The 27,194-nt window shown below is 40.6% G+C and overlaps 1 protein-coding gene across 11 annotated transcripts in view; it reads left to right on the forward strand.

The window, feature by feature from the left end:
• Inpp4b (inositol polyphosphate-4-phosphatase type II B) overlaps positions 1–25,890 on the forward strand; it is a 796,958-nt gene extending 771,068 nt beyond the window's left edge. For 7 of the 11 annotated variants that reach the window (XM_060393225.1, XM_060393226.1, XM_060393224.1 and 4 more), the window contains one exon: positions 24,074–25,449. In XM_060393225.1, the coding sequence (XP_060249208.1) occupies positions 24,074–24,248 (175 nt within the window). In that variant the 3' untranslated portion in view covers positions 24,249–25,449. Of the gene's footprint in view, positions 1–24,073; positions 25,452–25,475 lie in introns of those variants that run through there. The other 4 variants (XM_060393235.1, XM_060393232.1, XM_060393233.1 and 1 more) reach the window with 4 other exon arrangements.
• The last annotated feature ends 1,304 nt before the right edge of the window (positions 25,891–27,194 follow it).

Here is a 27,194-nt window from a genome sequence, read left to right on the forward strand (position 1 = left end):
AAAAACAGGCCAGACCAAGAGGACCTCTAAGTGTATCTATTAATGCCATCAGTTTGAGTGGAACAAAGGCTTCGAGTAATTTAGAAGGAATCTAAACAAAAGAGGAACATGGGGGAGGGGAGTACTCCTTTCCAAGCTTGTGAGTCTGTCTGTGTCTTACTCAACTGAACGTAATAGTTAATCCAGAATGTAACTTCTGAACGATGTGCATCAAAGCGCTAAGAAATTAGATGGGAAAAGAATAAACAGTGCCCTTTGATTTCTCCTGGTAATTCTAAGAATGAAGCTGCTGCAACACTTTTTATTTTAATCAGAAAAGTTAACTCCAAGCAATTACGACAATTGGCTCCGGGTGGTATTTTCACTCTTCCTGATGGCCATCTGTTTGGCAAAGAGCACGGCTGTTTCCAGCATTATTGTGGCACATTGTTTCAAGTGACACAAATGATGGCTCTGTTGGACCCAGGGTGATTATCTGCTTCAGTGTTATTACAAAAGGGCACAGAGAAGAATAGAAAATGTACCTGAAAAATACTGCCCCTCTTACAACTGCTTCTCCCATTGAAAATTCTTCACAGGTTGCTTATGAGGACAGGAAGTGAGGCCAAGCTACAAAACCCCAAAGCCTTCCCTAGTAACAAACTTCCTCCAGGGAAATTCCACTTTTTTAAAGGTTCCAGAACCTTCCAAATTAGTGCTATTAGCTGCAAACCAAGTGTGCAAGCACAATAGCCTCCAGAGAACACTCTACTTTCAAATCACAATGCCTTTCATAAGAAGGAAAGTCTGATGTGAGTGAAGTAGCCAGCACCAAACAGTCTGAGCATCATTGCTTTGTGATGCTAGATAGACATCTAACTGGATGTAACTGCATAATTCAGAGATGACAGCTAGAGAGACGATTTTAAGATTCATCAGCATAAAATAGTGAGAAACTTGGGGAACTTTTTGAACTAGAGAAGGTAGAAACCGAGCATAGTGCTACACACCTGCAATCCTAGCACTTGAGAGGCAGAGGACAGAGGATTGATGGACGTTCAAGGCCAACCTCCTCCATGTAATGAGTAACAGACCAGCCTTGAATATAAAGTGAGACCCTAACTCATGTATCATAAAAAGGTAGAGTGCCATCTGTCCTATATCCTTCATGCTTCTACAACACATAAGAAACATACAGGAAGAACTAAGCAGCCTATGTCTTGTCAGAGCATGCTTTGTTTACACGCACACACACTTCTCTAAGGGAGAGAAAGAGAAGGTAACTTTAAAAGTGCCTTATTTACTCATTTTTACTGTTGTGACAGCACTGTGTACCTTTGTGTAATTCTCACTGTAATCCTGTGAGAGATGTGAATGTTCTCATTTTAAAGGGAAGAAATTGAGACTTAATAGAGTTGGGTAATAAGGAGCCGAGCTATTTTCTTTCATCTTTTTCCTGCCTACGTCTTTATATGTACTGTGCCCTGTTACCAATATTTGCCTCCTGTCACTGGCTGCTTAGAGAACAATGTAGGCTGCAGTCTAATGGCCTGAATGCATATCTGGTTTATTTGGGAACTTCAGGACAGATCTAGAGTGAGCTGCTGCAGCGCTCAGCTCCCTGCTCCACTAGGTTGGCCAAGCCCCACCACTCTCTGCTGAGGTTTACCAAGAAGGAAAGAAGCCAGAGGGCTTGACCATTAAATCTATCTTAATTGGGAGTACCTCATCATAAAATTCAGAAAATTATTAATTAGAGGGTGAAACTATAATGGTTGACATTTGAAAATAATTTTTTTTTCAATGCAGTTTATTCAGGAACCTTGAACAATCATTGGACCCTGGGGAAAGCCAGCCCACAGCTTAAATAGCCTCTGGGTAACCAACCCCAGCGTGCCATGTGGGCAATGCAGATAGGTCCACATACATGGAAGCAAGCCAGATCCTCAGCCTTAGCCAAATGTGGAGTTGTTTGTGACAGAGAGCACTCACCATCGGAAAAGTGGAAGGCGGAAACAAGCTCCATCTATAAGGCGCGGCATTATGCAGCTCTCTACAGTTCTCCCTTTTTGTTTTAGATGCATCAGGCAAGAGTAGAGGTCTGATCTCTGATATTAGAAATAAATTGGGACTTTGTACCGATGTTCATTTAGGTGTCATCCACCCAAAGAGCATCAGACCCGTCCGATATCTTTTTCTCAGAGGCTGGACCTGGGGCATCAACCCGCATGCAATCAGACATGCTCTTCTCTGGGTCTACAGCGGCTGACCCTGAGTGCAGTGCTTAGCCTCGCATCCTGAGCATAATATTTTAGCTTTCTATGGTAGCCACCCATGCTTGGGGAGACTGTCCTGCTTCAATGGCTGTAAAGGCCTGAATGGTCATGGCTGCATTACGCTGTTGTGAGACTCTAATCTTGCATATACACCACAGGCAAACCAAGGAGACCAACACCAGAAGGCCTGCTAATGCTCCCATGCCCGCCCATTCCTTCAGATGATTCATGGCTGCAGCAATCCATGGTGATAATCCTGTGGCTAGTCCTGCGTCCACTCTGGTAGAATTTACTATGATAATGGCCACTCTCAGCTGCTCCATCGTAGTATCGAATTCTCCAGTCCAATTACCTAAAATATAGCTAGACAATTGTTTAGACAGATTTGCAGCACAGGAAAAATTCTCATGTTGTATGCTAGTGACACAAAGTCCAGCATACTTTCATTGACAGCCAGGTTGAGCCATTTGCCATAGGGTATCAATTTGCTCCTGCACGAGGTCAATCCTCTGATTGAACACCATCAAGCCTCCTTTTAGTTGAGCATTAATTCCTTTTTGTACATCTAAGGCATGAGCTACATTGGCTGAAAGATTATTCAGGGTATGAGCAGTCTGCACAGTATGACTCATGGCTAATGCCATGGTGGTAGCTCCAACAGCCGCCAATGAGATGGCAGTAACAGTGGCGGCTGTAGTACCAAGATCCCTTTTCTGTCTGAAGAGAGTCATAGCATGAGGGGCATCAACGGGCACAGGCACCCAGCGAGGCATGCAAGTAACCACGGCATACCTAAATTCACTAGCATTCCAGCATTGGGCAAAAAAGCAAGTATCATCACCACAATTACTTGGCTCTATCTGGCGAATAATGAATAAAAATGGGGGATATAAACAAACAGGTGTGGGCTTATAGGAAATATTATGAGAAGCCTTAACCCCCTCGTTGGAATATCTTGCATCAGTTCTAGAACTAGCAGTGGTGGTGTCCGAGGTCTGAGTAGGTTCAGGAGACCATTGCCCCCAGGCGCGAGACATGCTCCATGTAAATTGACTCCATGTTTTGCTCCACTTTTGAAAGTCATTTAAGGTTCTTAAATTATTTCCCCCCCCTTTTTTTTAATTTTTCCTCAATTACACTTTATTCATTCTGCATCCCCCTATAAGCCGCTCCCTCCTCCCCTCCCAATCCCACTCTCTCTCCTCCCTCTGCATGCATGCCACTCCCCAAGTCCACTGATAGGGGAGGTTCTCCTCTCCTTTATGATCTTAGTCCATCAGTTCACATCAAAAGTGGCTGCATTGTCCTCTACTATGGCCTGGTAAGGCTGCTCCCCCCCAGGGGGAAGGTGATCAAAGAGCAGGCCAATCAGATTATGTCAGAGGCAGTCCCTCTTCACATTACTATGTAACCCAATTGGACTCTGAACTGCCCTGGGCTACATCTGTGCAGGGGTTCTGGGTTATCTCCAAGAATAGACCTTGGTTGGAGTATGAGTCTCTGGGAAGTTCCCTGTGTTCAAATTTTCTTGTTCTGTTGCTCTCCTTGTGGAGACCCTGTCCTCTCCAGCTCTTACTATTTCCCAGTTCTTACATAAAATTCCATTCACTCTGCCCAACACTTGCCCATCAGGCTCAGCATCTGCTTTGATAGTCTGTAGGGCAGAGGCTTTCAGAGGCCCTCTGTTGTAGGTTGCTAGGTTGTTTCCTGTTTTCTTCTTCTTCTGATGTCCATCCTCTTTGCCTTTCCGGATGGGGATTGGACATTTTAGTTAGGGTCCTCACTCTTGCTTAGTTTCTTTAGATGCACAGGTTATAGTGGGTTTGTACTATGTTGTATGTCTATATGAGTGAGTATATACCATGTGTGTCTTTTTGCTTCTGAGACAACTCACTCAGGATGATCCTTTCCAGATCCCACCATTTACCTGCAAATTTCATGATTTCCTTATTTTTCATTGCTGAGTAATATTCCATTGTGTAGATGTACCACAATTTCTGCATCCATTCTTCAGTTGAGGGGCATCTGGGTTGTTTCCAGCTTCTGGCTATTACAAATAAAGCTGGACAAACATGGTTGAGCAAATGTCCTTTTTATGTACTTGAGCCTCTTTTGGATATATGCCTAGGAGTGGTATGGCTGGATCATGGGGAAGCACTATTCCTAGTTGTCTGAGAAAGCGCCAGATTGATTTAAAGAGTGGTTGTACAAGTTTACATTCCCACCAGCAGTGGAGAAGGGTTCCCCTTTCTCCACAACCTCTCCAGCATGTGTTGTCACTTGAGTTTTTGATCTTGGCCATTCTCATGGGTGTAAGGTGAAATCTCAGGGTTGTTTTGATTTGCATTTCCCTAATGGCTAGTGAGGCTGAGCATTTCTTTAAGTGCTTCTCTGCCATTCGGTATTCCTCTACAGAGAATTCAGCTCTGTTCCCCATTTTTTAAGTGGATTACTTGCTTTGCTGCTTTTCAGCTTCTTTAGTTCTTTATATATACTGGATATGAGTCCTCTGACAGATAAAGGGTTGGTGAAGATTCTTTCCCAATCTGTAGGCAGTCGCTTTGTTTTGGTGATGGTCTCCTTTGCTTTGCAGAAGCTTTTCAGTTTCATGAGGTCCCATTTATTGACTGTTGCTCTTAGAGCCTGTGCTGTTGGTGTTCTGTTCAGGAAGTTTTCTCCTGTACCAATGAGTTCTAGGGTATTCCCCACTTTTTTTTCTAGCCGATTTAATATGTCAGGTTTTATGTTGAGGTCTTTGATCCACTTGGACTTCAGTTTTGTGCAGGGTGATAAGTATGGATCTATTTTCATTTTTCTACATGTAGACATCCAGTTGGACCAGCACCATTTGTTGAAGATGCTATCTTTTTTTCCATTGTATGGTTTTGGCGCCTTTGTCAAAGATCAGGTGTCCATAAGTGTGTGGGTTTATTTCTGGGTCCTCTGTTCAGTTCCATTGATCCACTATTCTGTTATTATGCCAGTACCATGCAGTTTTTAAAACTGTTGCTCTATAGTACAACTTAAGATCAGGGATGGAGATACCTCCAGAAGATCTTTTATTGTAGAGGATTGTTTTAGCAATTCTGGGTTTCTTGTTATTCCATATGAAGTTGAGAATTTTTCTTTCCAGGTCTGTAAAGAATTGTGTTGGTAATTTGATGGGAATTGCATTGAATCTGTAGATTGCTTTTGGTAAAATGGCCAGTTTTACTATGTTAATACTGCCAAGCCATGAACATGGGAGATCTTTCCATCTTCTCATATCTTCTTCTAATTCTTTCTTCAGAGACTGGAAATTTTTTTCATCCAAGTCTTTGACTTCCTTGGTTAGGGTTACTCCAAGGTACCTTATATCATTTGTGGCTATTGTGAAGGGTGTTGTTTCCCTAATTTCTTTCTCAGCCCTTTTGTCTTTTGTATACAGAAGGGCTACTGACTTTTTTGAGTTAATTTTGTATCCAGCCACTTTGCTGAAGGTGTTTATCAGCTGTAGGAGTTCCCTGGTAGAGTTTCTGGGGTCACTCAGGTATACTATCATATCATCTGCAAATATTGATAATTTCACTTCTTCCTTTCCAATTTTTATCCCCTTGATCTCCTTCAACTGTCTTATTGCTCTAGCAAGGACTTCCAGCACTATGTTGAAGAGATATGGAGAGAGTGGTCAGCCTTGTCTTGTCCCTGATTTCAGTGGGATTGCTTTAAGTTTCTCTCCATTCAGTTTGATGTTGGCTATAGGTTTGCTGTATATCGCCTTTACTATGTTTAGATATGTGCCTTGTATCCCTGATCTCTCCAATACTTTAAACATGAATGGATGTTGGATTTTGTCAAATGCTTTTTCAGCATCTAGGGAGATTATCATGTGGTTTTTTTCTTTCAGTTTGTTAATATGGTGGATCACATTGTTGGATTTCAATTCGTATATTGAACCACCCCTGCATACCTGGGATGAAGCCTACTTGGTCATGGTGGATGATATCTTTGATGTGCTCTTGTATTCTGTTTGCAAGTATTTTGTTGAGTATTTTTACATCAATGTTCATAAGGGAGATTGGCCTGAAATTCTCTTTCTTTGTTGGGTCTTTGTGAGGTTTAGGTACCAAGGTGACTGTGGCTTCATAGAATGAGTTTGGTAATGTTGCTTCTGTTTCGATTTTGTGGAATAATTTGAAGAGAACTGGAGTTAGCTCTTTTTTTGAATGTTTGGTAGAATTCTGCGCTGAAACCATCAGGTCCTGGGCTTTTTTTGGATGGGAGACTTTCGATGACTGCTTCTATTTCCTTGGGAGATATAGGACTATTTAATTGATTTACCTGGTCCTGATTTAGCTTTGGTAAATGGAATCAATCAAGAAAATTGTCCATTTCATTTAAATTTTCAAATTTTGTTGCATATAGACTTTTGAAGTAAGTCCTAATGATTGCTTGGATTTCCTCAGTGTCTGTAGTTATGTCCCCCTTTTCATTTCTGATTTTGTTGATTTGGATGGTGTCTCGCTGCCTTTTAGTTAGCTTGGCTAAGGGTTTGTCTATCTTGTTGATTTTCTCAAAGAACCAGCTCTTGGTTTCATTGATTCTTTGAATTGTTTTATTTGTTTCTAATTGATTGATTTCAGCCCTGAGTTTGATTATTTCCAGCCATCTGCTCCTTCTTGGTGTGTCTGCTTCTTCTTTTTCTAGGGTTTTTAAGTGAGCCATTAAGTTGCTTGAATGCTCTGTCTCAAATTTCTTCTTGAAGGCACTTAGTGCTATGAACTTTCATCTTAGGACTGCTTTCATTGTGTCCCACAAGTTTGTTTATGTTGTGTCTTCATTTTCATTGAGTTCTAGGAAGATTTTAATTTCTTTCTTTATTTCTTCCCTGACCCAGCTGTCTTTTAGTAGCAAGTTGTTCAGTTTCCATGTATGTGTAGGCTTTTTGCTATTTTTGTTGTTACTGAGGTCCAGCTTTATTCCATGGTGATCTAACAGGATACAAGGGATTATTTCAATCTTCTTGTATCTGTTGAGGCTTGCTTTGTGACCAACTATGTAGTCTATTTTGGAGAAGGTTCCATGAGGTGCTGAGAAGAAGGTAAATTCTTTTGTGTTTGGGTGTAAGGTTCTGTAAATGTCTGTGAGGTCCATTTGATTCATGACCTCTGTCAGAGATATTGTTTCTTTGTTTAATTTCTGTTTTGTTGACCTGTCCTTTGTTGAGAGTGGGGTGTTGAAGTCTCCCACTATTAGTGTGTGGGGATCTATGTGTGGTTTGTTTTATCAATGTTTCTTTCACAAATGTGGGTGCCCTTGTATTTGGGGCATAGTTGTTCAGGATTGTGATGTCTTCTTGGTGGAATTTTCCCTTGATGAGTATGAAGTGTCCTTCCCCATCTCTTTTGATTAATTTTGGTTGAAAGACTATTTTATCAGATATTAGAATGGCTACTCCTGCTTGCTTCTTGCGTCCATTTGCTTGAAAAGCCATCTTCCATCCCTTTACCCTCAGGTAATGTCTATCTTTGTGACTTAGGTGTGTTTCTTGTATACAACAGATTGCTGGGTTTTGTTTACGCATCCATTCTGCTAGTCTGTGTCTTTTTATTGGAGAATTAAGTCCATTGATATTGAGAGAGATTAATGACCAGTGGCTGTTAGATCCTTTGAATTTGATGTTGGCTGTGGTCATAAGGTTGTGTGCTTGGTTGCTTTTTGTTTTACAGTAGTGGGGTTATTTATGTTCTGTGTTTTCTTGAATGTAGCTAACTTTCTTGGGTTGTATTTTCCCTTCCAGTGTCTTCTGTAATGCTGGATTTGTTTGTAGGTATTGTTGAAATGTGTTTTTGTCATTGAATATCTTGTTTTCTCCATCTATGAGGACTGAGAGTTTTGCAGGGTATAGTAGCCTGGGCTGACATCTGTGTTCTCTTAGGGTCTTCATGATATCAGTCCAGGCCCTTCTGGCTTTCATAGTCTCTGTTGAAAAGTCAGGTGTGATTCTAATGGGTTTGCCATTATATGTTACTTGGCCTTTTTCTCTTGCAGCTTTTAGTATTTTTTCTTTGTTCTGTATACTTACGGTTTTGATTATTATGTGGCGGGAGGATTTTCTTTTCTGGTCTAATTTATTGGGTGTTCTATAGGCCTCTTGTATTCTTATTGTCCTCTCCTTTAAGTTGGGGAAATTTTCTTCAATGATTTTGTTGAAAATATTTTCTGGGCCTTGATGCAGGGAATCTTCTTTTTCCTCTATTCCTATTATTCTTAGGTTTTGTCTTTTTATGTTGTCTTGAATTTCTTGGACGGTCTGTGTCAGAAATTTTTTAGATTTAACATTTTCTTTGACAGATACATCTATTTCTTCCATTGTATCTTCCATACCTGAGATTCTTTCTTCCATTTCTTGTATCCTATTGGTTATACTAACCTCTGTAGTTCCTGCTTTCTTCCCTAAGTTCTTTCTCTCCACAATTTCTTCCATTTGTGTTTTTTTTTTTTAATTTTTCCAATTCTATCTTCAGGTCTTGAGCTATTTTGTTGGTTTCCTTCCCCTGTCTGACTGTATTTTCATGTTTTTCCATCAATTCCTTCAGCTGTTTGTTTGAACAATCCACTGTTTCTTTTATTTCATTCAGTGATTTAAGCATTTCCTCTCTAAAGGCCACAGACTGTTTGGCTGCAGCTTCCTGTATTTCTTCACTGATGGCCATAATCTCCTTGTCTTTAATTTCCTCCATTTCTTTATGGATAGCCATGATCTGTTTGTTTTTATCTTCCTCTAATTCTTTTCATATTTCATTTGTTTCCTCTGTTATCTTCTTCATGAGCATAGATGTTAGATCATCTTCTTGAATTTCATTTATGCTGGGGTGTCTAGGGCTATTTGCCCCTGGATAACTGGGTTCTGGAGATGCCATATTGCTCTGGCTTTTGTTGGTTGGACTTTTACACTGTCCTCTACCCATTGGGCTATCTTAGTTGTTTGAATTTAGTTTCTGGTTGTTCCTGGACTCTTGTAGTGGAGAGAATCCCTTTGGCAGGAAGATGGTTTTTCCTGAAGGAAGCTTTTCCAGCTTTTTGGGTATAGTCACTGGATGTCCGGTGATTTTCAGGAGTTGCTACAGCTCACCTCAGGCCTAGAGACCTGGGTAGTAACTGTGGTCCTGATTAGTCGAGAGGGCTCTCCTCTCACTGGGAGAAGTCCTGGAGACAGTTGCCCTCTTTCTGGGTTTCTTGCTGTAAATTTAGTGATCAACTGCTGTAACCTGTGTGTCCCGTGGTTTGGTCGGTTTTGTTAGGGATAACTGGTTGCCCCTTGGAGCAGTATCTGGGAGGTTGATCTCAGGGTTCCCGGTCTTTTGTAGGTCTGAGGTTGGGGCTCTGTGCCCCAGAACCCAAGAGGTAATTTGTGGCGGGTGAGTTCTGCTCTGGTGTCTTTTTTTTTTATTTTTTATTTTTATTTTATTTTATCAGTTACATTTTATTAACTCTGTATCCCAGCCGTGTCCGTATCCCTCATTCCCTCCCAGTCCCTCCCTCCCTCCCTCCCTCCCTCCCTCCCTCCCTCCCTCCCTCCCTCATCTCCACCGTGCCCCTTTCCAAGTCCACTGACAGGGGGGACCTCCTCCCCAATCATCTGATCCTGTTTTATCAGGTATCTTCAGGACTGGCTGCAAGGCCCTCCTCTGTGGCCTAACAGGACTGCTCTTCCCTTCGGGGGTGGGGAGACCAAAGAGCCAGTCATTGAGTTCCTGTTAGAAATAGTCCCTGTTCCCCTCACTTTGGGAAACCAATTGGTTACTGAGCTACCACAGGCTACATCTGAGTGGAGGGAAAGCTATCTGGCGCTTTCTAAGACAAATAGGAATAGTGCTTCCTACAGACCCAGCTATACCACTGCTAGGTATATACCCAAAGTTTGTTCAAGTACACAAAAAGGACACTTGCTCAACCATGTTTATAGCAGCTCTATTTGTAATAGCCAGAACCTGGAAACAACCCAGATGTACATCAACGGTGGAATGGGTACAGAAATTGTGGTATTTTTATACAATGCTCTGGTGTCTTGGGGCGCACATTTCTGCCTGTAAGGTGTATTTGGTACAATGCAGGCCTCTGGGCTGGTGGAGCGTGCGCCCGCCTGCTAGTCTGCGGAAGCTGTTTCCAATCACTCTGTGCTCCCTGTTTGGGCCCAGATCTGTGATGGCTGGGCGCACTCACCTGTCTGCGATCTGCAGGCTGTTAGACTTTCCCTAGGTGTTCCCAGCAGCACGGTTTCTTCCTTCCCTGTGGGGTCCTCTCTGGACAGGGGTTCCCAGTCCCTGTTGTACTGGGGCGCACAGCTTGTCTGTACCGCTGAGCTGAGCGCGCAGATCTCTGCGCAGCAGGAGCTCAGTTGTGTTGGTGGTGGGTACCCGCCGTCCTAGCGACCTTCCGGGGATAGACTGGGTGACCCATGATCAGTCTGGCAACTTTGCTTCCCAGTGGGGTCCCCCCGCGGCTGGGACTCCCAGCCTCAGGCACCCTTGTGCTCACGGATCAGCCTCGGAAAGTGATTGGGACACAGACGCTTGTGGCTCCAGCCCGGAGACACAAAGCCGGCGTTACCGGGATTTCTTCCGGGTTCTGGCTGGGTAGCCGTGAGTGGACCCGACCGATTCCCACACCGTGGGAGCCTTCCCTCACCTGGGAAACACGATTGATGTAGTTTCAGGGCCCAGAGTTCAGTCTCCTGGTCTCTGCATGGCGAGTGCTGTCCTGCTTCTCAAATGCGGTGCTCTCCCGGCACCGCCATCTTGGCTCCCCGACATTTGAAAATATTTTAGCAGTGTTTAATGACCACTCTTAGAAATGTTAGTTTGAAACAATTAGAACAAAAACATTGTTGCAGGGACTTTACCTTCCATCCCTATGCTCCTGGAATAACGACTGATGAGACTCAAAATATATATTTACAAAAGACCTTGGCCATATATCTAGGCTCTTCTCTGACTAGCTCATAACTTAAAATAACCCATTTATTCTGATCTATGTTCTGCTACATGGCTGCTCTGGTACCATTCCTTCTCTTATCTTGCCAGCCAAATATCCCATGCCTGGTTCTCTCCCCAAATCCTCCTACCTAAGCTGTAGGGCATCCGGTTTATTATTAACAGGTGCTATATCTATATGATACACAAGATATTCCTTCTACAAGACATGTTGCTAGAGTTTCCTTACAAAGAAAAATCACAATTACATAGTTACTAGACAATGCATATCTCTATGTATGTATGTAATTGTTTATTGGCTATTTATTGTCCACTAATCTGTAAAAGAAGTAATGCATTAGGGGGTTATTTCTTTATGTGTATGTGTGGGTGTTTGTGTATGAGTGTATGATTGTGTGCAGGTACAAATACTCATGTACTCATGCTTGAAAGTCAAAGGAGAATTTCTATACTGTGCCTGGTTCAGTTCACAGTATAGAACTCTGGAACTCCCAAGAGCCTGAGCAGCCCTCCCTATGTCTGTACCACTCCTACTGTAGTACTGAGGTACTGGACAAGTAAAGCAACACTGGGTGCTCATGGGAGTGCTATGGATCCAAACTCAGGCTATGATCCTTGTGCAGCAAGGGCTTTTACTGCTGAGCTATCTCCCAAGCCTGTGTTTCTTTTTAAATATATTTTAAATAAGCAGCAGCAGACATATCAGCTCATCTCTGTCTAGAGATGCCTATCTCTGATTCTGTGTGCTGGTCCTGCCGTGGGCTCTGCCTGGCACTCGAGCTTGGCTCTGTGTGCATCAGTCATCAGCATTGCCCTCCCTTTCCTACTGCCATCAAACATCTTCACCTCACTGCATCCAGTCTGCCTTTTTAAAAAATGGTGTATCCAGGACTATCCTCCCTCCTGCATTCTTCCAACTACCCACTGGTTGCCCTCTATTACCAGTTACACAAAATTCTCCAGGCAGCAGTCTGTCCCTTTGTCCTCTGCCGTGACACTGCTTTGTGTGTGCCTCTTGCCCTCCAATTCTCCCCACTTCCTTCTCTCCTCCTGTTCCTTCTATTTCTCCCCCAGCCTTCAAACATCCTGTTACTATGTGCTGCCCTTCCCAATGGACACTTCACATTTTCTCTGTCATGAAAGAAGGCAAATCTATTTACCTCAGACAAGCCTACATTTTCAATGCTTCTGAACATCCCTGGGGCACATGCTTTAAACTCCAGCCTCAAAGAACATGAGGAAGAAGGAAAAGTAGAAAGGGAAACCTCAAATGGATACATCAAATTCATTTCACCATGCCTTACATATACTAAAATATAACCTGCACATTGCCCATTGGCGATTTACACACAGAACTAATGTTAAACTTTTCACCACAATATTTCTCCTTAGGCCTTTAATCATTTATAATATTTCTTTCTGGACTTGATCCAAATATTCTTTCTAAAACTCAAAGATGAAACCCAGCTCTCTGATAAAGGTCTGATGGAAGTAATTATCCTTAAAACTCATTATAGCTCCCTCATTCTGTTTCTTTTATGCTAATAAGAAAGTTTAAGCTGAATATATTATATACAATTATATTATATTATTTATATCATATAAATATATAATATTTAACTCTTGTTATCTGTTCATGAATAATAATCTAAGTGTATGTGCTTTCTTTTTAAAACAATTTGTACATACCAGCTGAGAGTATGGAAGTATATGCTTGCCACCAAAGAAGATATTTTTATGTATTTTGTGAAACAGAAACTTCAAAATGAAATTAAAAAGTGATATCAGGAAAAATTACAATACTTTTAGCTAATAGGTCAGCTTTACTTTGTCTTAATTCTCAAAATTGAGTCCAACATAGATCTGAGTGGCTAGAACTGACTTAGAACAGACCAAATAGAAGAACTTGCTTGAAATTCTTTGTGTGGGGATCAGGAACTGGTGTTAGCAAGGTGAGTGTCCACGGAGCCCATACAGAATCCTGGGAATCAGACTCTGGAGACCAAACTCAAAGGTGCAGATCTGACTTTAATATCCAGTGTAACAGCCTTTAAATGATTGAAAGCCAATCAGACCAACCCATGCTAGCCTCAAGCACCAGTAACAATCAATCAGGTTGGTGCAACTGTAAGGAAATGTGGGTGATGTGGGGAGGGGAGCAGGGTCACCTTAGGAGGCATCCATAAAGAAGGCAGAAGCAGTCACCGTCCTAACCGTGCATCCATCTTGAAATGTCACTAGTGTGCTAGGAGTCCCTAGTGGACCAACACTGTATACAGTGAGGGCACTTCACTCACCATTCCCTGTGGGCCTCCCAAAGGCTTACCTCGACCTTCCCCACATCATTCAAATTTCCTGTTACCTACTATGTTTTGGTGAATTGTTACCTGTGCTTTTAGGATGGAAAGTATGACTTCTGGAATATTTCATTTGCCAGAATCTGAGTGTTCATATGTTTAGAGAGATCCCAGTCATGCCAGGAAAGGAATGTGGTTTAGTCAATAAAGAGATAGGGTTCAACTCCTCTACCTGTTGCTTGGTTGTAGTCTAGAGTTATTTAGAGTCCATAAAAATAAATGTCATTTCCATTCTTGTCATCTGTGAAGAACGAATAAAGTGTCTAGAAGGGAAGACAGTTCTCTCGTGGTATCATTAGCTGCATACATTTTTTTCCCTCTGTTTCACACATTTCCTCTGCATTCTAAAAATTCTAGACACACTACCTAACATTTTACATCTTTATTAAGTCACAAACTTTTCCCCCACATTTTAAGTTTATTTTTATATTTATTACCTTTATATCCTAATCATAGGCCCTCCTTCCTCTTCTCCTGGCCCACCCTTCCTCCCTCTTCCCCTTATGCCCCCTCCCCTACTCCTCAGATAAGGGGAACTCCCCACCCCTAACCCACACCAGCACATCAAGTACCATCAGGACTGAACACCTCTTTTCCCCTGTGACCTGGGGACAGCGCTGCCAGGGGAAAGTATAGAAAAATGGCAACAGAGTCCATGTCAGTAACATCCCCTTCTCCCCTTTCTAGGGGGAGCCACATGATGGCCAAGGTACCCATTGGTTATGTAAGTATAAGTTGCCTAGGTCAAGTCCTTGCACGGTCTTTAGTTGGTGCTTCCATCTACATGAGCCTCCCTGGGCCCATGTTAGTTGGCTCTGTTGTTCTTGTGGAACTCCTGTTTTCCTCAGATACTTCTATTCTCCCCCCCCACCACTCACAAACTTTCTATTCCAAGACAATGGATCATCCTAGCTTGAAGGTCTTCCCTCTCCTCTGATAGGAAAGGGTCCCAAACCCCACTTACACAATGTCCCCTTTCATGAATGTCCACTCCATAGAATTAGTTATTAACTAGCATTAGTTACAGTGATCCTCTCCATGGAATTTCATGCCTAAGAATCCATGAAGTACCTCTTGAACAAAACTCACACTTTCTCAGAGAGTTTTGCTTAAATACCCTAAGCTTATTCACTCTTTGGAAACACACCTGCCCCCCTCCCCACACAGATCAAAAGAGCATAACAGATCTCCTAGAGTTGGAACTCCAGGTTGTTTTGAGAAACCTAACACAGGTGCCGAGAATCAGACTCAGGTCTCTTCAAGAGACATAAGAACTGAGTCATACCTCCAATCCTAGAACAGGACTGTTCTTAGAGTTCACATGATAATACATTCTAAACTCAAGTCTGGAGTTACATTAGAAAACATTTTAAATGTGTCTGATGACCCTGCAGCTACTCATAAAGGCTTTCCTTATCTCTGGACCAACAGAAATTAATCCATCCTTGATATTGTTTATTTAAATTGCCATACATTTAATTATCTGCAAAGTTGTTATACAGTTCTTAGAGTCTTCTCTTAATATTTTGAGTGCAAACCAGAAGTTTGAAAAGTGTTAGAAGATTGCCTCTGATCAAGTAGGTGTGGTAAAGCTGCAGGTCTAGCACACTCATTGGGTCCATCTGGAGTCCTGTAGATCTTGAGCTAATGAAAAAGAGAAAAATTAAAAACAAACATCTCTCTTTCCCTTAGACTATGACATTAGGAAAACATGGAGCAGAGAAATTATGTTCTAAGGATGCTTTTACTTGCTGTATAGCAGCCAAAGGAAGGCTTCATTTCGTCTAGTATTAAATGTTTAGATTCAAATTTAAGATTTGTTTTAATGTACTTTTAAATATGAGGGTATTCACTCCTCTGATTACTTGGGCACTTCCAAACCACTTATGGGTACACAGCATGCACCACTTTCATTTTTATACTGATGTGACTATTTAAACTCTGACATAATTCAGAAGCTGGCAGTTATTAAACATGATTCTCTATAAATATTGATTTATAAATGACTATTGAGTAAAGCTCTTTTGGATATTGACTTTAAAACAATAGCTCATAAGTCATGATGGTATTTCCACAGCTCCAAACTTAAACCAGGTGATTAAATACAAAATGGTCTCAAGTAGGTTAGTAGGTCAGATGAAAAGTTGTTTGTTTTTTCAATTAGTTTTAATTTTGGATTTCCTTTGGGGAGCCTAAAGTCCTATAACAGTTAAAGCACTATCAAGTTTTAAAACTATTAGTGAATAAGTATCCCCACTAGGCAAGCAAGGCATCCAAGCTTGCACTCTAAGGCCTGAATGACTGAGAGAAAACATGTGATGAGTGACTTAAATGCCCACATTCAGCATTGTCAATGACAGAAAAAAAAAAAACAAGGAAATATGCAAATATTATAAAGTCACTAATAAGGGGTTTTGTTTGAGGAATTACCTCCATTTGTAGGCAACAATGCGTTTAAAAGTGAGTAAGGTCTTTTACTCATTCCTGGTCTAATTGATTGCTTCCACAGGTATTTGAAGATCATTTTATATCCTTCACAGTCAGTAACTGCCCTTAAATATCTGATCATGTTGCATTTGTGCTGGGGACATCACTGAGGTTTGCTTTCATGGTGAGCCACAACCACCACTAACTAACCCTAATGACATTGGATTACCAGGGTGCCTTGAAAGGCAGCCACCAGTTACTTCTCACAATCTCCTGGTGAAGCAATCGCTAATAATATAACTGAGCGAGCGCATCCTTTACATTCCTCACAGACAGAGGTATCCATGAAGAAATGTCCGTTTGTGCAGTTCTTGGCAGCAATAAAGGAGGTGGTCCCAAGACTACCTGTCTTCTCTGTGCACATCACTAGCTTCACACATCAAGCAGCTTCATGGCCAGACTACTTTGAATTCTAACTGAGTAATATGATGATTATGTGGGAGGCAAGTTTAGTGCATGACTCTGATCTCCAGAGTTAGAAGTTAATAAGCAACAAATTAGATTCTAAAGTTGCCCTTCCAAAAGTAAAACTCTTTGACTTAGTAATATTGACTTGGAAAGCACAAACAGCATCCAGACTGGAAAATAGGAAGTGTGTTCTTTGAGTGGCAGGTATAAAAGTGCAATCAGATATAAATTAACACCCTGAACTTAGAGTAAGGACCATCATTATAAGACATTTTCTCACCCTTGGATTTTCTTTTTGTTTTCTATTGGTCCAAATGCTCTATTCCTCAAGTAGTACCTATTTACCGTATCAGCCCAGTAGGAAAGAAGTACTTCTGCACTTCATGTTCATAAATTGTTGTTAATATTCGAACCTGAATTTCCAACAAGCTTATAAAATGTAGATTGTAATAGGTAGATAATATAGATGTTTGATGGATGGTGATGAGGAGGAGAAAGAAAGAAGGAAGGAAGGGAGACAGGAAGGAAGATAATATCAAGAGATGACTATTCTTCTAAGGAAGAATTGGAGAAGCATGATATCAGAAGATGATGACATAGAAAACAGAGAAGATACAGTGTAGAGTTGGAAGGTCTTGCTTAAGCTATGTCTTACGCCAGGCAAACTTATTAAGAAGTACAGCATCTTATATATTATTTGCAGGGACCCAATGGGACAAAGTCAGCTGGAGGCTAATCATGTAGCATTGCACAAAGGGAACACACAGTGTCTCCAGTGTACTACAGACTGAGCACAGGGCGGCCTTGGGGCTCATAATTCCAGTCTCTTCAAGAAGAAAAGCCAAGTTCCCAGGAACTGAAGTCTTAATAGCTTTGAGGCTACAGTTTCAGCTCCAGGCTGGCCTTGCCACATCTGCCCCTGAGGATACAGAACTAGGTTCCTTTTGTCTTTTCATCAGGGTCTCTGAGAAAGTCTCAGATTGGCCTGGCTCTCAAACACTGCCCTTTTTTACTTCCTTTTTTTTCACAGTTCTTTTTTTTTAAATTTTTATCAAATGCACTTTATTCACTTTATATGCCCCCATAAACCTCTCCCTCCTGCCCTCCCAATTCCACCTTCCCTCCCTCTTCTCCAAGCATGCCCCTCCCCAAGTCCACTGATAGAGGAGGTCTTCCTTTCCTTCCTTCTGATCCTAGTCTATCAGATCCCACCAGGAGTGGCTGCATTGTCTTCCTCTGTGGCCTGGTAAGGTTGCTCCCCTCTTAGGGGGAGGTGATCAAAGAGCAGGCCAATAGGACTATGTCAGAGGTAGTCCCTGTTCCCATTACTATAGAACCCACTTGGATACTGAACTGCCATGGGCTACATCTGTGCAAGGGTTCTAGATTATCTTCATGCATGGTATTTGGTTGGAGTATGAGTCTCAGAAGAGACCCCTGTGCTCAGATTTTTCAGTTCTCTTGCTCTCTTTTTGGAGCTCCTGTCCTCTCTGGATCTTACTATTTCCCACTTCTTTCATAAGATTCCATGCACTCTGCCCAAAAGTTGGACATAAAAGTCTCAGCATCTGCTTTGTAATAGCCAGAAGCTGGAAACAACCCAGATGCCCCTCAGCTGAAGAATGGATACAGAAATTGTGGTACATCTACACAATGGAATATTACTCAACAATAAAAAAACAAGGAAATCATGAAATTTTCAGGTAAATGGTAGGAACTGGAAAAGATCATCCTGAGTGAGCTATCCCAGAAGCAGAAAGACACACATTGTATATACTCATTCATATACACATATAATATAGGATAAATCTACTAAATCTGTATACCTAAAGAAACTAATCAAGAGGGAGGACTCTGGCTATAATGCTCATTCCCCATCCCGGAAGTCAAAGAGGATGGACATCAGAAGAAGAAGAAAACAGGGCAGCTGAAAGGCTTTTTTTTCTTTTTTTTTTTCTCTTAAGGCCAGATGAATTACTGGTGCTTAAATGTATAAAAGATTCTGTGAACTAACAAATGTCTCCTAGTAATATTACATGGATTGTTAACATAAATATCTCAATCATAATAGTGAATGAATGTTGAAGGACCTTAGACTCCCATAACATATAATAAATTTTTAGTCATCTTAGAAGTGAAATCTACATAAGTAGTAAAGGAACAATTGATACAGGTAATTTAGAAGAGTCCCTCATTTTTCTGAAATAGAGGAACTCCCATTCAATAACATATAAAGAAAGTTAACATAAGCAGTGAGTCTAAATGTAGAAAGATATCCGTGTTATAGTTCTTTCTGTTGTTGTTGTTTCTGGATGTCTCAGATGATCACACTGACCTGGGCTGTGGCTAAGTCAAAGGTCTAGCTGAACCATTTACTTTGGAGACAGGATGTAGCCAATGAAGAGATCTTAGGAAGTTATCTCCATCCAGACCAGGTGGGTACCTTCAGGAGACGTCAACCAGCACCACAGTTCATCTACTTAGAGACAGAGTTCTTTTGAACCATGAGACACATTCAACATGAAACACACCCTCCCCCAGAGAGAGGGTGGGGAGAATATCATTCTATAACCAGGATAACAGATTCCCACTGCATATTGGGAAATATCCATTCAGTGGGGTAATCTGTAGGTGATTAGAAACTGGAAAACTCAAGTGGTGAATAGAATTGACATCTGATAAACTGTACTTTAAATTTCTTATGGACTCTAAAGCCATAGGCCACACATGTCATCCAGATAGAAGGTTGGAGTTGTATTAACCATCCATTGACAAACAAATAAGAATGGTTGATGATTCTGTTGCTCTCCTTGTAGAGTTCCTGTCCCCTCCAGGTCTTTCTATACCCCCTTCTTTCATAAGATTCCCTGTACTCTGCCCGAAGTTTGGCTATGAGTCTCAGCATATATTTTGATACACTGCTAGGTAGAGTCTTTCAGAGGTCCTCTGCGGTAGGCTCCTGTCCTGTTACTTGTTTGCTTCTACATCCAATGTCCATCCCGTTTGTCTTTCTAAGTGAGGATTGATCATCGTACCTTGGCTCCTCTTTCTATAGCTCAGTATCCAAGTGGGTACCCTAATAAGGGGAACAGGGACTGTTTCTGACATGAACTCAATGGAGGGCTCTTTGACCCCCTCCCCCTCCCCCTCCCTCCGAGGGAGGAGCAGCCCTGCTAGGCCACAGAGGAGGACTTTGCAGCCAGTCCTGAAGACACCTGATAAAACAGCATCAGATGAAAGGGGAGGAGGTTCTCCCCTATCAATGGACTTGGAAAGGGGCAGGGAGGAGATGAGGGTGGGAAGATGGGATTGGGAGAAAAAGAGGGAGTGGGATACAGCAGGGATAAAAAATTAAGAAACTGTAACTAATATTAAAAAAATAAAATAAAATAAAGACCCCAAATTGCCAAAACTATCCCTTACAAAAGCAGATCATATGGAGGTATCTCTAGCTGTACTACATCTCAAGCTGTAATACAGAGCAACAGTAATAAAAACTACATAGAGCTCTATGTGGTTTTAAAGCTATACCATCCAAAGAAACTTTCTCCTCCTCATCCTTCTTTTAATTTTTGCAGGTTTATTGTATACATATATATAATATGCATTACATTTTATTCATTTTGTATACCAGTTATAGCCCCCTTCCTCATCTCCTCCTGGTCCCACCCTCCTTCCCTCTTTTCCCCTATCTCCTTCCCACAGAAAGGAGTTCTCCTCTAATGCCATCTGACCCTAGCTTGTCAAGTCTCATCAGGACTGCCTGGATCCTCTTCCTCTGTGGCCTGGCATTTTGAAGGAAAGCAATTAAAAAACTGATCCTGCTTTCCCATCCTCTGAGCCTTTTATCTCTCTCTCTCTACTCCCTCCCCCCTTCCTCTTTGCCTTTTTCTTTTTAAATATCTTGTCTAGGGGTCCATTTTGGAGTACAGTGACCAGATTTACAGGGGTGTTGAATTATGATTGAAACAACTTTATGCTGTGGATCTAAACAATCTCTAATCAAATTCTACCATGCCAACTCTTCAACATGAAACTCATGTTCTCATGTGCTCTTTGATATTCTGTCTTTGAACTTTTACCTACATATTCCCATGTCTTTAAATTTACAGGACCTTATTCAGGGAACCAAGGACAAAGTTTTAGAATGAAAAGAAAAAACTGCTCTAAGTGCCTTAGCAATGCATTACAAGAGAGAATGTAGAACCAAAGGAAACATTCCTAAAGCTGTGACCTTTTAACATAGTTCCACATGTTGTGGTGACCCCTAACATTAATTCTATTTGCACTTTATAATTGTAAGAGTGCTACTGTTATGAATCATAATTTTACCATCTGTATTTCTTGGTGGTCTTAGACAACCTATGTGAAAGGGTTATGACCCACAGATTGAGAAACACTTGTCCAAAGGAAAATCATGCTCTTAAAATTTTTGCTATTGTTTATTTTACTCTGGTACTTCAGCCTCTTCCTTCAGGCTTTCTTCTCCTATTTATATACATATATATATATACATATATATATATATATATATATATATATATATATATATAGTGGATATACTTACTGTTTCTCCTGTACTCTGGTGTCCCTGTTTTGGTGCCATTTTTAGCTGGAACAACAAGTTATTATCTTTAAAGAGAAGACCAGGAAACCAGAAGATAAGGAGATAGGAGATAGAAAAGATAAAGTTTGGGGCTGGGAAGTCTGTCTCAAGCTACATCTTATGCCAAACAAACTTATTAAGAAGTACAGCATCTTATATATACTGTTTCCGGGGGGGGGGGGGAAATGAGACAGAATTAGAAGTTCTCATACAATGGGACTCATAAATTCAGTAGGATAATCAAGTGATATTATGCAAAGGGAACTCCAGGTATCTCCAAAGCATTACTACTGATCACACAGCAGCCTTGGGACTGATAACTCTAGCCTCTTCAGGAAGAAAAGCCAAGTTCCAAGGCCTGAAATCTTAACAGCTTGGATGCTCCAGCTTCAGCTCCAGGCCGACCTTGCCAAGTCCACTCCTGAGGAAGGACATAGAACTAGGTTCCTTTTGTCTTTTTCATCAGAGCCTCTAAGAAAGCCTCAGATTGGCCCAGCTCTCAACAATATGGCAGTTAAAAGTACTTGGTCTGTTTATATGATTTCAGGGCTGACCACTCTCTAGTAGCCTCATTTGGTGTGTTCTTTACTGCAGAAGACTGTTTCTACTATTCTCAGCATTCCTAGTTGCCTGTAGTGGACTAGGGCTTGAGGTCCCATGAGACCTACCTAATATTATATAGATTGAACAGATTATATTTATATAATTTAGGAATATATATGTACACAAATATGTATGTGTAAAATATTTATAATAACAATTAAAGTAATAGCATAAACTTAAGAAAGAGCAAGGGGGAGGTACATGAAATGGGTTGGCTAGAGGAAAGGGATGGGAGAAATAATATAATTACATTGTAACTTTAAATTTTAAAAACTAAACTATAAGAAGAATGCTCTTTACCCTTGCAACAGACCTGGTTTCTATTCCTAGTACTCCTGTACTAGTCCTCCTGTAGGTACAGCCACCTGTAACTACACTTTAGCCTCCAAGAGCACTGATCTCACGTGGTACGTATACATACATTTAAGCAAACCCTAATGCCCATATAAAATAAGAAAAGATAAATCTTTAAAAAGTAAAATTGGGGCTAGAGAACTGAATCCAAGGTTAAGAGTATCGATTGTTCTCCCATAAGAGTCTAGGCTCATTTTCCAGATTCCACATGGTGGTTTAACTACAGTCTATAATTCCAGTTCCTGGGAGATCCACACTTTTTTTTAAATGATATCCACACTATACACAATACACAAATATACACACGGAAAAAGCATCCAAACACACAAAATGAAATTCTTTTTAAAAATTAAAGCAAAAATAAAACCTAGTTCACCACACATTTAGGGGGAAGTGGAATAAATAATGAAATGTCTTATAAATATGAGAACATGAATTATGCCAGTCTAAAATTACCTTCCTTTCAAGAAATCATGTTTTTCAGGTAATCTAGTTTGTCACTGGTTACAGCACTTGGGTCTTAACTAACAGGAAGACCAGCCACAGTGCCATTGACTCAGTGCTAAGCCGCATTACTCTGTGAGATGGTCATGAAGGTTTATTTGTTCAAAAGTGACCGCTGGTGTTGTCAGACCTGGTAAAAAACCAGAATATGAGGTTTTCAGGGAATGCATGTGCCTAGAAAGGGACCATAGCTGAGAAGCGGATAGCAGCCTGTGACTGTGGCCAAAACAGAAGAAGCTTCTAAAGATGGAACTGCTTCCTTTCCATTGACTGTAATTGAAATGTGGATTATGTGTTATAGAATTGCCTTTAACCAAAAATTTTTCTATTGCATAGGACATACATGATCTGAGAAATTAAATCTTTTTTTTCCCATGCTTTATAATGGACAAAAAAAGGTTGGTAGGAGTAGATTTGGCCCTATAAATGAGATTAGCTGAAGACAAAATGATTTATGAGCTGAGCCAACAGATGGGCTCTGAGTGGGGTTTTGTTAAACTAACAATATGGCTGGCAAAGATGGCATGTCAGGTGTTTCATTCCTTTCAAACCATGTCAAGATATCACTTCATAACTTTAAATGCATTACAAAGATATAATACCAGAAGGTATGTTTAATGTGTCAGACCCATCCACTTGTCTCCTCAGTCCTGTGTTTCATGTCACCGCGCTTGCATTTCCAACAGATTTATTTATCAGACCATTTTATATGAGCTGTTCCATAATTTAATCTTATTCATGTAGTCTTGTTTGCAGGTACCATTAGCACCACCCAATTACTCTTTCTGCATGTACCTTTAGTCTCTGTAAGTCTCACTATAGTGTTTCTACAGCAAAAAAGAAAAAAAAAAAAGAAAGAAAGAAAGAAAAAAAAAGAAAAAAAGGACTATCCTCTTTAAAAATGTTTGTCACAGGGTCTTTTCTGAAACTGACACTCAACCAAGGACCATCTATGGATATAACATAGAACTTCTGCTCCGATGTGGCCCGTGGTAGCTCAGTAACCAAGTAGTTTTCCAAAGTAAGGGGAACAAGGACTATTTCTAACAGGATCTCAAGGGCAGGCTCTTTGACCTCCCCGCCCCCTGCCCAGGGGAGGAGCAGTCCTGTTAGGCCACAGAGGAGGACTTTGCAGCCAGCCCTGAAGATACCTGATAAAACAGGGTCAAATGAAAGGGGAGGAGGTCCTCCCCTATCAGTGGACTTGGAAAGGGCCAGGGAGGAGACCAGGGAGGGAGTGTGGGGTTGGGGAGGGAATGAGGGAGTGGGATACAGCTGGGACACAGAGTTAACAAAATGTAACTAAAAATAAAAATAAATAAATAAATAAATAAATGTTTGTCTGTGTAGAATGGAAAAATACACACACAAAAAAAAATACACTCAAAACTTCTTAGCAAAAATACTTCTGAAGCAGATGTATTGCATAAGATAATATCTTTGTTTTAGAGTTTAAGGTTACATTTGATGCTCTGCAATGCTATTCTATTTTCTTCTCTCCTCTAATTCCTCCCTGTTTAACAGCAGACAAACCCAGGGAGCCTTGAATGAATCCGATGACCCTGAGACAGGCTGTCTAACTGATAACAAGCCGACTTCTCGACACTTCTATCCTGTCGCCTTGCTTCTTGTCAGCTCACACCTGCTAGTCGTGTGGCTTATTTTAAGTCTTGCGTTACTCTTAGCCAAATACCAATAAGTTTTATGTTGTGTTCCTCTTTTTCTACAAACAACAATGGACTTTAATTCTGGGAACAATGTTGTAATATTTCTACATTTTCAGATTCACAGAATTAAAAAAAAAAAGAAGAAATGTTTGAATTGTGGTTTTGTTTGTTTTTCCTAAAAGGCAAAAAGTACTATGCATTAAGTGAATTATTTTGCTCTTTTGTTCACAGAAAAGTGTTTTCCCATTGTTAAGTAGCTAATGATGAGTTTGTTTGTTTGTTTTTTAATTACTGTCTTTGGAATAAGACAAAAAAAATAGAATCCTGAAAGCTTGAAGTTCTGAACTACCACTTCCCATGTCATTTATTAAAGAAATTAGGTCTGACATTGTGCAACAGTAAAACCCCCAAGATAATCTGGGAAGTGGAGGTTACAGACTTTCTTTCACTGTGCTAATTCATAGTTGCCATCAGCTGATAGAAATGTGTCTGCTTTCTTACTCTGTTTCTTCTCATCCCTTCATTGATGTGTTTAACCTCCTGTCAAGTAACTTTATGGAAAGAATGGCTCTTTATGTTTTGTAATTAAATTAACTTGTTTGTAACTATTGTTTGGGTTGATTTGGCTTTCAGACTACTTTTCTATTCTTTTTAACAAGGTCTCATTTGTGTCTTGATGCGCCATTTTTAGCACCTGTGACTTTTGTACTGTGGTTGAGGAGCACTCTCCTTTGATGAAGCTGAGTCTAGGAGCAGGCTGTTCAGAAAGCCATCTTCTCTCTTCACTGCATAGCTAAAACAATGAAGTAAAATAGGGATGGAAAATCCTTTTAAAAAATCTATAGGGCCAGACTTAATGAATTAAATGCCTTATTCCTAGAACTGCATCCTTAGGGCTACATGTAGATTTTAATGTGTTTTAAGGGATTGATAGTTAATTTGTGGAAAAGTTATAAAAAGACAGATATATTTATGAAACTAAAGTAAAGCTGTATTGTGAAGCAAACTATATTTAAAGAGTTTATTAAAAGTTAAATGTCTGTTAAGAAACTTAATCATATCTTTCCGAAGGCAATAATGGTATCGGGCCTGGCCTAGGATTTAATTTTGTAAGATGTATCATCACTTGTGGGAAGAAAATGTAGAGTTGAATCTTTGTTATTTTTACTTGGATTGTTGGTGCAACTCTGCATTGAACAAATAAAGCATATTTATTTATTCTGTGTTTCATGAAGTTGTACTTTTTCCCCTCTCACCAGAGAAGGATGCCGCATAGAGAATGTACTGAAGAATATCAAATGCAGAAGGTATGCTTTCAACATGCTACAACTGATGGCTTTCCCCAAGTGTTACCGGCCTCCAGAAGGCACTTACGGAAAAGCTGACACCTAAGTTTACCAACATGGAAACAGACAGGAACACAAATACATTGTGATTGGAAGAACTCCACCTCTGTTGTTTTTGTTTTGTAACGTTATGAGTGTGTGGGGTGAGTTGCTCCTGGGTGTTGTTCACATCAAGGCCAATGCATCACTCAGAAAGCGACCCAGAGTTGATGTCCTACCAGCACTGCCATGGCCAGTCTCTCTGTTCCTTTTTGTGTTAACCCTCATTGGTTGAGGTTAGTTGAGAAAGTGTAATTTCATTTGTAGAGTATTCAAATAAAATGTGTCCTGAGGAAGTAGGTATTCCCACAGTGCCAGAGGTGACTCGGAGAATGTCACACTCTATCTGAACTATAAAGGGGAGCAAATATAATTTGTCTGATGCTACTTTGGGGTCTTGACTGCAATCTCAACAGCCCAGCTTATTGGGCTTTATAAAATATATGCATAATAAATCCAATTAGGAAATGGTAACCATTCCCTTGGTCACTTAAATGGCTTGCAGGTATGTTTGCACACATCTTTGTCATCTTCTTCAAATGTGGTTCCACCTCCTAAGCTGGCAGATGAAAATGATTACAGCTATGAACTACAGCACAAAACCAGGAATCTTTGAAGAAGTCGAATGTGGGTTGGGCAACCCACCTAGACACAGTAACATAGAATCTTTAATAGTGTAGTGGTAAACACTAATAAGGCACTGAAATTGCATGGGGCAGTGCCTGCTGATGCCCCAGATGAAAATCTCCAGCAGCTCGAAATTCACTTGGACAATTTTATGGAAGTGAGAGACTTATCTATTAGATATTCCCTGGTCATCCTCTTCGTGTGTGTTTGCAGTCGGTCATAGGTCAATATATGTGAAGCAGGGAACCATAGCATATGTGCAGCCATAAACAAAGATAGGTTAACACAGTAACTTTCAGTCAATCTGGATTTCAAAGGTGTACCTACAGTAAAATAACACCATATATAAAATTACTAATATTCTAAGTCAGTGGTTTTCTTAGAGACCACACTGCATCAGACCAGCATGTGGGTAAATCAAGGCATGTCACTCAGATGACTGCAAAAGAACAATTGCAGCCACCCTTGCCATCTCACTGTTTATAGACTTTTTAACCTACAGCCTTTTTTTTCTCCAGATTGCTACTCTAGTTATGTATAAAAGTTGCCAGAGGAGAATCAAATAGAAAGTAGAATTTATCACTGGAATTGACACTCAGAATAAAGGAATATGAAAAAAAAAATGTATTCTTCCCTTTCTCACCAGTGGAAGTTGTTGTCCAAATATATATCTCTCTGATGATGATAGATGCTTCCTACACAGATGCCTCTGTTGTGACTTCATCTGTAGTGTCATGGGTAACATGGTTGTTCTTTGCCTAAAATACTACCCATAAAGGTTTTTCAGATAGAGCTCTAATCACATTTTGAGTTTTTCAAGAGACTGAAAACAGAAGAGAGCACTCTGAGGCTTCTCTCAGTGCAATCACCATTATTTTACCTAATGACATTTGGAAATTGCATTTATATGTGGAAATAATTATCATACAGTTCTCAGGCCTATTCTCCATTTCAGTGATTATATAA

The sequence above is a fragment of the Meriones unguiculatus genome, chromosome 10 (genome assembly GCF_030254825.1).
Source record: "Meriones unguiculatus strain TT.TT164.6M chromosome 10, Bangor_MerUng_6.1, whole genome shotgun sequence".
In the NCBI taxonomy this organism is placed as follows: domain Eukaryota; kingdom Metazoa; phylum Chordata; class Mammalia; order Rodentia; family Muridae; genus Meriones; species Meriones unguiculatus.